Genomic DNA, 14,767 nt, shown 5'->3' on the forward strand with positions numbered 1-14,767 from the left:
TTGGAAAATGGTGCAAATGACCAAAGGATGTGGCTCTCGCCCATGGCACCCCATCCAGCGGTGTGTGAGTTTGGGATGCATTTACCGAGGCAAACCAGGGCCATTGCTAGAGCCTCCTGAGACAGGTTGCTTGGAAAATCATGTTGGAAAATAAACTTTGTAGTCGTGTAGGTTTGTGGAAAGCACGCACCTCACCTTCCCTGGGCTCTCAGGGGGTCCTCCACAAGAGCCAGCTGGCACAGGGGTTTGGAAACACGGGCCAAGCTGAGCTGCTGTAAGTCTTTGGGAGGAGAGTGATTCAAGTCCTCTAATTTATAGCAACTCCATATTGACTGCGATTTGGCTTCTAAAATGAAGAGGGAAGGTGACCCAATCTGCCTTGAAGTTTTTAATTGCAAGTCTTGTATCTCACACCAAAAGCTCCCCTGCCTAAACGTACGCTCAGCTTGTGGAAGCCACGGACAAAAATCAGCCCTGTCTGTTCTGTCCTGATAAAATGACCCTTCTGATTTCTCTAGCACCAATCCGCTCGCTGCGAAACTGCACAGCATTATCGCAGATGAAGCATTTGAGTTTTACTGTAGCCAGTGCCACAAACAAATCAACCGCCTCGAGGATCTTTCTGCTCGCCTGAATGATCTTGAAATGAATAGGTAATTGGGCTTGTGTGTGGCCATTTCAGTGTCGGGAATGATGTTCTTGAAGGGAAGACTCTCCTTGTCTTGCGCAGCTTTCCTTTGCTGATGTGTTGCTTGATTCCCGGTTGCAAAAGGGGATGAATTTCACTGAATGAGGTGAGCCTCTCCAGGTGGTAAAGGCTGTAATAACATTATGGAGGGTGAGCAGCAGTTTCCTTTAATCTGAGCCACGGAGGCTGGCAGACGATGAGAGTCTTCCCTTCTCCTCTGGGCAGCCTCTTTGCATGTCCTGCTGAGTGGTGGGTGCTTCTCCACGCACCGAGCGATGCAGTCCTTCCATCAGGACTGGAAGCTGATCGCGTACAGTATTTCTGTCACCAAGGAAAAGACTGCCAGGTCTTCTGGCTGATAACGCCCAGCGTGGAGGCACGCCCGAGTTGCTGGTTCAGCCTGGAAGGGCAGATATGGCCCGTCCTCCCACTGCAGCAGTAACCTGAAAACATCAGCTTGCTCCCTGTAGCTTGGGACCTCTCCTGTAGACGCTTGCTTTGCAGCAGTAAAATCATATTTCACCCAGCTTCGCCAGCTGCCTGCCCACCTATGTGCCACCACCAGCCAGGCAGATGTGATAAACACTGGTGCCTTCGCATAGGAACTTCATGAGCTTTTGAATGTAACGTTCGAGGTCTACCAGCCGGCAGCTGGACTTGCGGATTTGACAAGTAGGGAGGGATTTCTATTTGTTTGTTTATTTTTTCAGACCTGTTTGCAGTCCACTGGGTGGAAGGATGGCGGCATTAATACTAATCATTCTGCTCGCATCTGGTGTGCTATTTCAAGCCTGGGTTTTGGTCATGCTCTTGGTCTCTGTCTGTCCTCTGCAGGGACAGAGTGATATGGGAGCTCTCCTGGGCTGTATAGCTATGGGAAGAGAACTGGAAAACAAATAGGAGCTTGACCTTAATTTTTTTTAGTGGAAAAAGTACTTCTCTCCCTCTGTCTTTCTCAGGCAAATAGTTGCCTTTGCGTTTGGAGTCCTTGAGGGTCAGTGATGGGTCTCAGGGTATGCAGTTATTAAGGAGAATGCTGGACTTCCCTGAATGCACCAGTAGCCCCACTCCATTTCAGGCTTTCCTCCCCAAATTTACCTGCAAAGCTGAACTAACACTTCTGAGCCTCCCGTGACAGACGGGATTTCCAGAGGAGGCTTCCCTGTCCCATGGTGTCATGGTGGGAATTTCATAGCCCCTTTGGGCTCAGGGCGAGTAGGTATGGTTCCTCCATCTGTGTTCGGGGTTTCCTGTGCACAAATCTGCTGGAAACTTCTTCCAAGTGCCCCTGTGCACCAACTGATGGAAGGGGCATCGCCCACCCTTTCTGCAGTGAGGACATGAGAGGGGTCCCCATGCAGCACGCGGGACGTAGCAGGACCTGTTTGCTCCCAGCATCACCAGCAATGTGAAGCCCTCAGTGCAGGGGGCAAGTAGGTGAAGAGAGCAGCAGAAACTGGACCAAAATCTGGACCAAGCAGCCTCGTACCATGCCCCTGGCAGGCGAAGCTTGAAGACACCCGCTCCAGAGCATGCTAGCAGCTGGGGTGAAGCCCAAGCTGCCGTGTAACAGCCTCGCTCTTAAAGGCTGTGAGTGTATGTGCAGCATTTTACACTTGGAATAAGGTGGGGAGCCTGGTCCTGGCATCAGGGCACTGCTGCCCGAGCCCGTGGTACGGGAGGGTGGGGAGGAAATCCACCAGGAGCTTGGGATGAACCAGTTCTGTAAAAGTATGCTTTGTTTTAGTGCCCTTGAAGCAGCAGTGGTGTGTCTCATCCCCTCCAGAGAGACCGGCGGGTGCCAGCACTGCTGTCCCATAAGCTGTTTGCAGAGAAAAATATTTTTTCCCCCTCCGGTGCTGGGGAGATACGTGACTCATTACAATTGCTGGCAAACTCGAGGAGGGCCTGACCTCCTCTCCTCGGGCGGGTGCCGAGCGTCCTTGAAGCCTGGCCAGCAGCGGCTCTTGCACTCCGTGGAAATCTGGGGTTTGAGGATGCATTTTTGACACGAGGGCTGGTAACCCTGACAACAACCCCTGGTCAGTCATTGTTGTGGGTTTTTTTCAAAAGAAAATTGTCCTGAGCTATTTTTAATTCCTCCTTCCAAGAACTAATGTAATTGTTGCAGCTCAAGGCAGGAATGGACTCCCAGATGATTTATTTTTTTTCTTTAAACTGAGCTAAGCACCAGGGAATGCAATTGCTGCTTCTCTGCTCGGGCTAGAGCTGTGTTTGCTGTCATCATTCAGTGATGATTTGGTATCAGTGATGTGTCCCAGTGGCATCTGTTTGACAACAGTGTGTGTTTGGGTGGAAGATGAGGAGCGAGATCCAAGCCCCGCTTGCTTCACTAGCATGCAGCTGCATCGATCACGACCGAATGACTGGAAGGAGCATATTAGCAAGCAGCCGTTTCTGAAAAAGGCTTTTTTCCTCAGCGGGGAGAGCCCGCAGCCCTGTCCCAAGGGACAGGGGCAGGGTAACGCAGACCTTGGCTGTTTGTACCGAGGGTCATGCTGAGCACTAGCTAAACCCTGACCGCTGTGGTATGGTGGCAGCTGGCTCGGGCATATACGGAGCCCGGGTGTGTGATCTCTGTCAGTTATCTGTGCAAAGGAGAGCTTGTACCCGTCCCCAGCCATTATAACAGTGCCCATGCTTAAAATCCAGAAAGGGACATGATCAACAGCTCCTAAAATCTCTGAGCTACCTGTAGGCAGCAATTCTCCGGTGACCCAGAGCCAAAGAGTGAGAATAATCTTTGTGAGAAGTGCAAACCAGCATGCAGAAGGATGGAGGTGCCTGTTTGCAGGCAGGAGGTGCGCCCTGTCCCCCAGTTGCTGGGCAGGGAGCTCCCGGGGGGCCAGCAGGGGAGGGAGGGCTGGGGTGCTGCGGGGTGCAGGAGATGTAGCTCAGTCTGCCATCAGCGCCGGGCTGAAGCCCACCAAACTCACTGCTATTATTAGCACTTTTCTTGGGGATCAACTTTCAGGATCAGCTGGTGAGAGGATACCGTTGCCGGAGGCGGTGAGGTTTTCTGCAGCATTATTCCATTTGGTTTGTTATCAATGGGTCGTTAAATACGTGAGCGGTTTCCTCACCTGCCTTTTACCGAGGGTGGCTGGGCTGTGCGGGTGGTGCATGCCGTGTGGGCGCTCCCCGGCCATAGCAAAGGATGTGCCCCGGAGTGCTTGCAGTTTCCTGTTTCCCTTGCTCTCCACTGTCAGCTTTCCTAACTCTTTCCTGTTTTTTCTTCATTTTGCAGTCCAAATAAAAGACTCTCAAGCAAGAAGGTGGCAAGGTAAGCTCATACTCCTATTACTGCTTGGTGAGAGGGGTGCCCGTGCTAGCTGCTGGGCCCGCGGAAGGAAGGCTGTCAAAATAAGTTTGTAGCGTCGTACTTCTGGATGTGTTGCATAGCGCTGGGGAAAAGCGGGTTTAATTCTGATATAGTTTGTAATAGCTATTTTTCTGAAATGGGGGTTTCTCACTCCTGCACGCAGCTGGAGGCTGGTGTCAACCTGATTTCTTCCAGGATAAAAATAGGGGTGCTTCCCCCCTCCATCCTGCCAGTGCCCTAGCAGGGAGTATGTGGAGCGGGGAAGGAGTGTCTAGAAGGGCAAGTCCCTCTGGACTGCTTGACGGGGCTGTCTCCTCCCCAGCGTCACTGTGGTGGGTCTCTAGAGTCTCTAGAAGACCAGACCAGTCAGTACACCTGCTCGGAGGGAATTCTTCAGCACTGCAAAAAAACTAGTCATCTCGGACAACTCTCTTGGCTCTGTTTTACTTTGCTCGGTGTAATCCTTGGTACTTGACTTTGCTGGAGCAGCCCTCCCAGCGCGATCAGGGGCTTTGGGGAGTTCCCAGGGGGGTGACTGCAAGTAACCCCACCCTGGGGTTTAACGCTGTGCCGCTTCTGTCCTGCGGGACCATCCCATGTGATGCCAGTCACCCTTTCTTTGTGGGCACTTTCATCCCTGCCTGCACAGGAAAAGCTGCACTTTGCTCTGAATCGCTGGGGCAGAGGGTCCATCCCGTCTCAGTGTTCATCTTTCCCTGTCCCAGCTTCGCCATCCCTCCTGTTCCTGTGTCATCATGCTTTTAAGAATATACTGAGGCTTACCTTGGCTGTCCTGCCTGCCTCTGCCCCGCTCGGGAGGGAGATTGCCCTCTGCAGTCCTTGGCTTTCTCTTTGCTCGTTTCCAGCAGGGCAGGGAAGCCACAGAGGAATAAGCAGCTTGATTTGGGTGATGCTTGTACTCCCATGCCCTGGCACTCAATCTGCTCCCTGCGCTGACCTGAGCAGCTTCTGTCTGCCTCTCCCTCCCGGCTGTGCTCTCGCACCTTTGCCTTCTCCATTTTTACTGCGGTCAGCAAGTCTCCCCTGGCACGACTCTCCCTCCTGGCGAGGAAGCGGGTCCTTGATATTACATTTCCTAGTTCCGGTCATCTTACTTTCTAGATCTTTGTTAAAAACACTGGCAGGAAAGAAGGCTGAAGGGAGCAGCCTGTCCCTAGGTTTCCTGTTTTAGGTCTAGTTTTTGTCCCGTGTCTGGCAGAGCAAATTTGGGGAGGATTTGAGTTAAACTTTTGGGAATGGAGATGCCCTGTCTATGGGGGATTGAGCCCTCCTGGCCCTTTGCATTTGTAAGATGCTTGTCCAAGGCTGGGACTTGTGGGCGTAGGTAAATATTGATTAATTCAAGAGCGGTCGAGTTTAGTTTGTGATAATGACAGAGGTAACAGGGTTTTGCTGCAGAGTAGAGCCAGATCCTTAAAATCAGCCCAAAGAAAGCCCTTTGTTGCAGATACTGTAATTACTGAATAATACCAAAACATTTGCTTTTAGAAAATTGATTTTATTTTGGTAAGGGCTCTTTCCTGACTGCAGTTATCCAGGTTCTGCTTGTGCCAAGAAATCTCAGCTGCTTAGGCCCTGTTGTGCTTGGCATGATTTAAATGACAAATGTGCCCGAGACTTCAGGGTCTAAATATATATTCAGGGTGAGGATGCAAAATAAGGCTGGTGCTCAGCTGTGGTCTCTTTGGTAAATGCCAGTTATGCTTCATGAATATTTGCATGAGCATATTGTGTAGCAGGGTGAATTTGAGAGCCCACGTTACAAATTCCTCAGGAAAACCGAGGTTCAAAGAGACCTCTCCAATTTTCTCGTTCACCTCCTGCTCAAAGCAGTGCTGGCTTCAAACGTAGATCAGGCTGCTCATCGTTTGTGCTGCAGTGGGAGAGCAGAGGGGTTTTCTCCAGGCGGTATCTGCCTGGGGTTCACAGAGCTGGAATACAACCACCCCTCCCCGTGGCAATAGCGGTTTCTTGTGCCATGAGACGATGGAGCTGATCTGCAGCGATAACAGGAGGATTAAGTGCAGATCAGCCCCTCCACGGGGTGTCCTTTAGATCGCCACAAAGCTGTGGACACCAATGTCACAAGGCCTTGCTAATGATTAGCTCGCTCTCGGCTGTCGCGGCCGGTGCAGGGAGGTGGGCTGGGGTGTTTCACAACAGGTTCAGGGCTTTTTCTCCCCTTACACCTGCTGCCCCCCACTTGTTATTAACCTTACCAGTGGCTAGAGCAGAGTACTCTGTCCTTTGCTGGATAATACATGGCCTTGGTATGTTCATAAAGAAAGTGAAAAGTGAGGTCTTATCTCTTCCCATTCCAAAGAGCAAGAACAAATGATCATGGTATGAAGTCCCAGCAGTATGTGTCCACGTCTGCACTTCCCTCGCAGGGCACATCTGTTCAGCCGGTAAGCAGCCACCCGCTCAGCCCTGTTATCCGGGCACCCGAGGTGGTGAGCTTCATTCTCTGTTGGAGCTTGTGGTGGTGAGAAGGACCTGGCCCACACCGTCCTTTGCTATAAATCCTGCAGCCCAAGAAGGAGCAGTGCTATTAGATCCGCTTGGAAAAGGAGGTGGCAGCTGAGGAGGGGAGAGAGGGGACAGTATCCTGCAAGAGCAGTTGTCATCTGAAAATGCTATGTCCTGTGATGTTCGCTCTAATGTTTGTGTTGCTGTGGCTTGGGGTGGTTTGTCTCTGTTATAGACAGTTGCATCAGACGAGCGCGCTGTCCGTGGGGGTGATGGAGGGGTCTTACCGGGATACGCTGGAGTGTACAGAAGAGGACATCACAGACAAGGTAAGAGCAGTGCTCTCTCTGCTATCCTGGAGCATGTAGCGGCTTGCAATGCTCTGAGATCCCCAGGCCGGAGCTAGGCTGAAGCTTGTCTTACTGCGCAGCGGGCGCTGGGTAGATCAGTGCAGGTGGGACGTGCGAAGCTCTCCGAATCGAGGGGATGGAGGACGCGAGCGCTCTGAGTCGAACTGCAGAGGTCCTGTGTTGAGTCAGGAGGTGGCACTGGTGCCTCCTCCCAGAGGTGGGGATGTGCTGCCCCGCTTGCAGGGAGGGTGCTTCCCTCCAGCTCGCCGGGAGGAGCAGGGAGCTGTTTGCAGGCTGTATTTTCACTTCTGCTTCACATACTCAGATGTTCTCAAATTCTGCTTTTCTGAGATGAGCAAAGTCGCAAAACAAGGACTTCCTTTCCTTGGCACACTCTTACCAATGCTGCTCGTGCCGTGAGGATATAAAGCTGATTTTGTGTTGGTCCTGTTGGGTTTTACTGAGGTGTTATGAGAAAAGCATTATAGGACAAGATGGGAGCGGGGCAGGAGCACAAGAAAGCTTTTGTTTGAACACCCCTAGCTAAAAATAGCTAAGGGAAAGCAGGAAGGTTAAAGATGGGTGAGTTGTGGCTTGTATAAGCATTTGCTGCAGTCCTGAAACTCCTTGAAAACGGCTCTTTAATTCTGGAATCACAAATAGCTGCACGGAGCAGCATGTGAAAGAGAAATACATATGTGTGTAGCTGCACTCTGCTATAATTATAATGCGTAGAAGACCTTTAAAAAATGTTTGAAACATCAACATTTTTCCAAGTCTGAAAGTTGAATAAAACACTCACGTTCCTGAAGGCATGTGGCTTGGGAAACCGTGTAAGTACTTCTGGAAAAGGCCTTGTATCTCTGCATGTTTCTTTTTTTAATACACTTGCATGTCACTTGCCCTTCTCCCCAGAGCGATGGTTCGGGCTTTGCAGACATGCTCCTAATTGCCTCTTTCGTGATTGTTCTTGTATGGGTATAAATGGGATTTTTGGGACCACGAACTCTGTCCTCCTGCGGTTCCCCACCCACCCGCACTCCTGCATGGGTGGGAAGTAGAGAGGCACTCCCGGCCCCCTTTGCTCTTCAAAGTTGTGCACTATTTAGGGAAAGTGAATGAAAATGCAAATACAGCTGAAGTAAGGCCGTATAGGTACAGGGAGAAAATACTCATCTCTGATGCTTTCCCGCCAGCTAGCGTTGTTTCCTCCTATGTGACTTTATTTACACGTAGCTGTGAACCCAGGGTCTTTCTGCCCTGTTTCAGGCAGCGGGTGGCTGTCCCAGCCTCCGGGCTGCGCTCGGATGCAGCAGAGCTCTGGTGGCCCAGCTGGGGTCTTTCCCTCTAGATCTCCATGTAGGATATCATCATGAAGGGGATGAAGAAAGGAAAGAGTGAAGCATTTGGCCCCGTATTGGTACATGGGAGCCATCAAAATCTGAGAAACCAGGGTGTAAAAGGATGTTTTAAAAGGATGCTTCAAATCAAGGCATGGCTACCTGATTCCAGTGGCAACCATCCATTTTTAAGTAGCTCACCCAGGAGCAAGCCCCAGTGATGGCTCCTGCAGCTCAGGCTGCCTTGTGTGGTGAAGAGCAGGACGGAGGTAATGCCAGGAGCTGCGTCGGGGTGACAGGCTCTGAATCAGTGCAACAAACTGAGGCAACCCCAAAGCGAGCGGGGAGCACCTGCACGGTGTGCTGGAGGTGGTGGGAGTTGCTCTGGCACTTGGTGCTGCTTTGTCAGCAGGTTTAAGCACGGGCAGCTGATCCTCCCCTCTCCTGTCACATAGGTGGTCTTTCTGGAGAAGCGAGTGACAGAGCTGGAGAAGGACACGGCTGCTAACGGTGAGCAGCACAGCCGCCTCAAGCAGGAAAACCTGCAGCTCGTGCACAGGTAAGGGAGCCCGGCTTGTGCTGTAGCCAAAATGCAGCTTTGCATCGCCTGCCTTTTCTTTTCTCCCTCCATGTACTGCAGCACCCCGTGCCTTCCCCACGGGCCAGCTGCCTGCCTGCGCGCAGGCAGGAGCCGCTCAGGAGCTGCCAGAGCGTGTGGGGAAAGGAGGCAGCAGGAGAGGAGGGAGACGGACAGAAAGCAGCAGGAAAGCTTCACAACTCTGCCCTTGACGATCTGATCCCGCCCTGGCAGAGGGCAGCTGTGGTTAAATCTAGCCGGGGTTCAGGCTGCCTTCTCTGCACGAGGGCCGTGTGTGGGATCGCAGCATCCTGGACACGCTTTTCTGGGTCTCTAGCAAATTCCCAGGAGCCCAGGAAACGGCTTGCAGCTCAGCTGCGACAAATGGCAGATATCTCTTTTGCAATGTTCTGCTTGGATGCATGTAACTAACAGTGCTTTTTAGATATTTTTTAAATATATTTTTTATGTGCTTCCCCACCCCACATGTCCATCCTGAAAGGTCCCTGGAGCTCCAGGAGTTGGCTCAGAGGACTGCAGGGGGATCATGCTTCTTGGAAAGCTTCCCATTCAGGGAGGATATATACTACATACTCGCTCTGTATGGACTCTTTCTGGCCCTTATTTCAGCCATTAGGTCTGGGTGGAAGGTACAGCAGGGTCCCTAGTACCCATCTCTACCCTCCCCACAGCCAGCCTTGATCCTGTTGCTTTCGGATCCTGGCTGGGGTGTAGCCCTTTGGATCCCATTTGATGTAATCGTTTTCTCTACTAATCTGGTAGGCTTCTCTCTTCCAGCAGCGTATTTACCCTCGGCAGATAAACCTGGCAGGAGTTTATCTATAGGGCTGTAAGACTGTTAAGTAACAATCGTGTCAGGGAACCAAGCGATTCAAACAAAGGTTTCTCTAAGCCCTGATAAACTTTGCAGCGAGGCAAATGTTTTCACTTGAGCGGCTTGGCCCAGAAGTGTCAGTCAGCTTTTAATCAAGTAAAGCCCCGAGTGTACTCATTGCTGGTTGAAGAATAGGTTCATCTGGCAAAAGCCTTCCCCACCTGCCTATGCAAAGCGATTGCATAAACCCCAGCACACCAGCCTCCTAGTGAACCTCCGCTCTCGGACCGCTGCTGGGGCTGCGTGATTTACTGCAGCGCAGGGGTGTGCTAAGGTGCAGGTAGGCGTGTGGCAAATACCGCTGCCCTGCCTGAGCAAACGCGGCCACTGCCTGCACTGCCACAGCCTCAGGACCACGTGGAAGTTGCTGTTATGCTGGCACACAGAGAAGGTTGACCTGCAGATCCCATATTTTTTGTTGGGGATATGAGAGAGCGAAAAGGAGGAGGATTGGGGCTGTTGTCATCTTTTCTCTGGGCAACAAGACTACTTCAGGGCAGAGTAAAGGAGCCCAAAATGCTAGAAACAGCTGAAGGAGGATTCATCTGCCATGGCCACTACAGGTGAAACCACAACCCTGGGATTTACCGTTGGTTTCGATGATCTTAAAGGTCTTTTCCAACCTAAATGATTCTGTGAGATTCCGATTAAGTAGCTTGTTCTGGGTGATGCTGTGACTGTGACCCACAGGCTGTGGGTTATAAAATGGTTACTGTGCTTTCACCCTCACCTCAGCCCCTTGTTGGCCACCTCCTTAAAAAGGATTCTGATGCAGCCTGGAGACTTAAAAAAAAAACTAGACAGAGACAATACCAGCATGTACCACCTGGCTTATTTTATTTGACTGTCCTGTTGGTCAGCAGTAGTGTCCTTGGGGGTTTCATGGACCATGTTGCTTTCCCACTGCATCTGCTGGGATGAAGTGAAGCCCTCATACACCTGCTGCTTGAGACGGCGATAGATGTACTTTCTCTGAAAGCTTGCTCTATTTTACAGTCTGCTTCTCCTAGCTCTCCTGTGCAGCGGGAGAAAGGCTGGGAGGAGAGTCTGATCCCGCCCTCGGGATGGCAGCACGATGGGGGTGAGCCATCAGGAACGGCTAATCCTCTCTCTCTCTCCTCTCCACAGAGCAAATGCTCTCGAGGAACAGTTGAAGGAGCAGGAGCTGAAAGCTGACCAAACACTTCTGGAGGAGATCAAGAAACAGAGGGAGCTGCTGAGCAAAATGGAGAGGGAGAAGAGCATTGAGATTGAGAACCTGCAGGCCAGGTGGGGCTGGGGCAGGGCTGGGTGGTGGCAGGTCTCCTGGACCCACATGTACACACTGGAATACGTGTACAGGCTTCTGCTTTGCAACTGCAGCCTTTGGGGCGACAAAGTGCGGTAGACAGTGAGTTTAACTTGGTTAAAGGTGTAACTGAAGTCGTCATAAACCCTGAGTTTTGGCCACTTCTCCTACCTTCCTTCCACAATCAAGCCCCTCCATGAACCCAGTCTCAGACTCTTTATTTGAATTTCCCTGGTGTGGTTTAAATTTAGCGCGCTCATTCTCTATCCGTGCACCTGCCACACAGTGTGCAAATGAAGAGGTGGTTTGTTAGTGCTCGTTCCCATGAATGACCCATGGAAGTATGTTTGCTCAGATGTTTTCCACCTTCATGGAAACAGGCAAATATCTGGGAAGGAAGAATTGTCCAAGGGGCAGTGTCCTGGACTGGGTGCTTCATTCTGCCTGTTGGCTTCTAGAGGAAAAAGTGGTGTGGGAGAGGTTTCATTTATTTGACAAGTTTTTTGCTGCTTTTCCAGAATGTGTTTTGCTGTTGTTCAACCCTTGCAGTAAATGAAAGGTGAAGGCAGTGGGTTTTTTTACCAAGCTTGTAGTAGGACAGTTACCATGACAAATGGGTGTTACTTTACCTGGAGAATGCAAAGCTGAAGCCCTCTCTGAACCCCTGCTCTGACTCTGCCCAGGTGGTGTGTCTGCTTTTTGGTGCCTGGTGCTGAGGCTTGCCCATGGACTGATGAAGCCCTTGGCCTAAAGAATAGCGTTGGACCTGATTGAGAAGGGCATGGCACTGGACAGCGGACTTGCCAGAAGTCGTGTGGCTGCCCCGCTTTTTCCCCTGGGGTAGAAATAGTGGAAGTCTCAGGGTTTGCTTTGAAAAGATAAATCCCTGCTGGCTTGCCTTCAGCAGGTCCTGGTTTAATGTTCCTAATGATGTTTCAACCAAGTCTCCTGTACTTGGGATGCTTGGGTGAGTTTCTCACATATCTCTCTACTGTTGCAGGCTGCAGCAACTGGATGATGAGAACAGCGAGCTGAGATCCTGCGTCCCTTGTTTAAAAGCTAACATTGAAAGACTAGAGGAGGTGAGGACTGCGTCTGCTTGGGGTGCCCAAGCTGGAGCTGTGTTTCTGGGTTCCCACCTGCTGCCTCACGTGGCTGGAGCTGAAGTTCTCATTTACACGAGGGGCTACATGAGATCTGCTTAATGCAACGAGCAAATCAGCTGCTTCTGCCTTCCAGTCCCGGCAGACCTCGCCTCGGACTGGAGCTATCCCATGCCGCTATCCGTGCAGGTTCCCAGTGTTTGGCTTGGAAGCTGGGATTAACAAACCCCTAATAAATCTGTCTGTGACAGCGCAGCCTGCGTGAAGCCACAGCGTGCAGCGGTGGCAGCCCTGTCCTGGCTGGTTAGGAGGGGACTTGTGCCCTCTTGTGGAAGCTTGTCCCCATCCCTGCGGCTGCAGCCCGCAGCGGGACAGTCCGGTGCAAGGGAGGAAGAGGAGCAGGCGTGCTTCATCTCCGCGCCCTGCCTGGGCAGATACACCCTCACTGGGATTTGCGAGTTGAGTCTTCAAAGCGCTGTGTTATCTCCCGGATCCTCTCCCCTCCCACCCTGCTCAGGACTGAAGGCTGCGCAGCTGCCGACAGGGCTGGGGTGGGAGGCTTGCCGAGGCACCGCAGTCTCCATGGGATGGACAAGATCCTCATTTTTGGAGAGAACCCACGTTACAGATGTAACATCTGGTACAAAGGCTGCGTTTTGTTTCTCTTCAAGCTTGTGGCAGATGTAAGATTAAAATTTAAGTGATATCAAACCTCTCTGCCCAGCTGAAGGCCCTCAAGCATTTCATCCACACACAATCTTTGAGCCTGTGGCAGAGTGCAGCTCCCTCTCTGCCTGACGTGGCCACGATGAAGTGGTCTTTGTCTGCCAAGACCTTGTAAGCACAGTGCATCGAAGCTGGGGGCAGGAAAAGCACTGTGGGTCTGAGGGTAAATTTCCTGCCTAGGTATGCTTCGGCCATGCAAAGTTGGTTTTGATCCTTAATCTCTCTGTAGAGTTGGTGCTGCTTTTCTCCACAGTTAATGGGATTAACGAGGAGCGAGAGGTGGAATTGCTGCCCCTCCCTGCTGAGGAGAGAAGCCCTGCTGACAAACTGCTGTCTTGTCCAGTGCCCAAAATCAGGCTTTCCTTGTCAGCGTTGTGTTTCCTGCTGGTGTGGTGCTTTTGGTGCTCTGCTCCATGGAGCAGGACACCCCAGACCCAGCAGCTGGAGCTCCCCTCGGAGCTGCTCCTCACTGCTTCATGGCATGGGCCATCCAGCACCGGTGTTGGCTGGGGTCTTGTGGCATTTTTGGCTTTCTGAAAGCCAAAACCTTCCTCACGGGGAGAGCCAGGCTGGAAGCTGTGAGCCTGGGGAGGGGTGAATTGGCCATAGACAGAAGGGTGCTGCTGTACAGGGAAGTGTCCTGCGCAGGGCTGTTGTCATCACCAAGTGACAAGTTTTACCTGCCATCTCAAGCGTTCAGCCAAGGCTTTGGGTATGAGAAGGGGACAGAGCAGGAGAGCTGGGCTGTATGTCTTACATCCTGGCTTGAACTGGTCATGTTCCTTCTTGGGTCAGTCCTCAATTTAAATTCTTTCATATCTGAAACCAAGAATGAGCATCCCCACAGTGGCTTAAGATCTTAGATTCCTGGCTTTTCTGAAATTCAGACCTAAGGAGCCTTATGATTTAATGTCTCTTCTTGGCCTGTAGCCTCTGTGCTGGCCCCAGTCCTGCCCAAGCCGTCCTGCCCATGCCAGCACCATGCTGCCCAGAAAGCCGCACAAGTGCGGATATTTGCCTGTCTGCAATTATTCTTGAGTCATCTCTTATTGCCTCTCTCTTAGCCGTGCTATTTTGGTGTGTGGCTCTTCTTGCTGCTGCCAAAGCACTCAGGCTCTGAAGTCCTCAGACAGCAAATGAAATCCCAGAAGGCAGAGCATCCAAATGCGTCAGTGAGAAGAGCCTTCCCTGCGGTGCTCAGCGTGTGCCGTGTCCTTGAGCAAGTGGGAAGAGCCCTGGCAGCGCCGAGTGAAAACGGGCCTTGTGACTGTTGCCTTTTGTGTGATTACAGGAGAAGCAGAAGCTGCTGGATGAGATCGAAGACCTCACTGTGCAGCTCACAGAGGAGCAGGAGAAAAAGAGGAAGATGGGGGACAAGCTGAGTCAGGAGAGGCACCAGTTTCAGAAGGAGAAGGAGTCGACGCAGGAGGTAAGTAGAGTCGGGGCTGCCTGCCACAGCCCTGTCCTGCTAGACCCCAAGTTAGGGCTACGTGGGGGAGCTGGCCTTGGCAGCTTCTCCAAAAATAGGGATAACTGGAGCATTTGGTCCTGCCTGGGCAGAGAAAGGTAGTACAGCAGCTTAACTATAGAACATCTGTCACTTTTGCCTGCCTTAAAATTCAGCCGAGCGTGTCTCCATCTGCAAACGCAGTGGGGCTGTGCCACCCTGGCCTGTTCCTGCAGGGCCCGTTTCCCTTCTGCATCGAAGGAGCAGTGGCAGAAGCATGGTGACAATGGCACATGGAGCCAGCAGGCGTTAGCAGGCGGGAGGAGAGGGTTGTGAGGCTGCTTGGGGGCGAGCTGCCAGCTCTGTGTGCTTGGGGGCAGAAACGCAGCCCCCCTGATCCCTTCCAGGTGTCTGTGTCATTGGTAATTCCAGCTGGAGGCTCAAGCAGGGCTTGCTGTTGTGGTAGAAAAGGAGCTTTGGACCTCAAAGGGGAAATTACTGTCATTTTGGCAATGCAAAG

General features: G+C 51.8%; 1 protein-coding gene across 4 annotated transcripts in view; it reads left to right on the plus strand.

The window, feature by feature from the left end:
• Window positions 1-14,767, plus strand: part of RAB11FIP3 (RAB11 family interacting protein 3) — an 80,821-nt gene that overhangs the window by 61,215 nt on the left and 4,839 nt on the right. For 2 of the 4 annotated variants that reach the window (XM_072878612.1, XM_072878615.1), the window contains 7 exons: window positions 519-653; window positions 3,957-3,992; window positions 6,757-6,850; window positions 8,667-8,770; window positions 10,812-10,952; window positions 11,972-12,053; window positions 14,092-14,229. In XM_072878612.1, coding sequence (XP_072734713.1) covers window positions 519-653; window positions 3,957-3,992; window positions 6,757-6,850; window positions 8,667-8,770; window positions 10,812-10,952; window positions 11,972-12,053; window positions 14,092-14,229 — 730 coding nt within the window. The remainder of the gene's footprint in view (window positions 1-518; window positions 654-3,956; window positions 3,993-6,756; window positions 6,851-8,666; window positions 8,771-10,811; window positions 10,953-11,971; window positions 12,054-14,091; window positions 14,230-14,767) is intronic. The other 2 variants (XM_072878614.1, XM_072878613.1) reach the window with 1 other exon arrangement.

This window comes from Ciconia boyciana, chromosome 13 (assembly GCF_034638445.1).
Source record: "Ciconia boyciana chromosome 13, ASM3463844v1, whole genome shotgun sequence".
In the NCBI taxonomy this organism is placed as follows: domain Eukaryota; kingdom Metazoa; phylum Chordata; class Aves; order Ciconiiformes; family Ciconiidae; genus Ciconia; species Ciconia boyciana.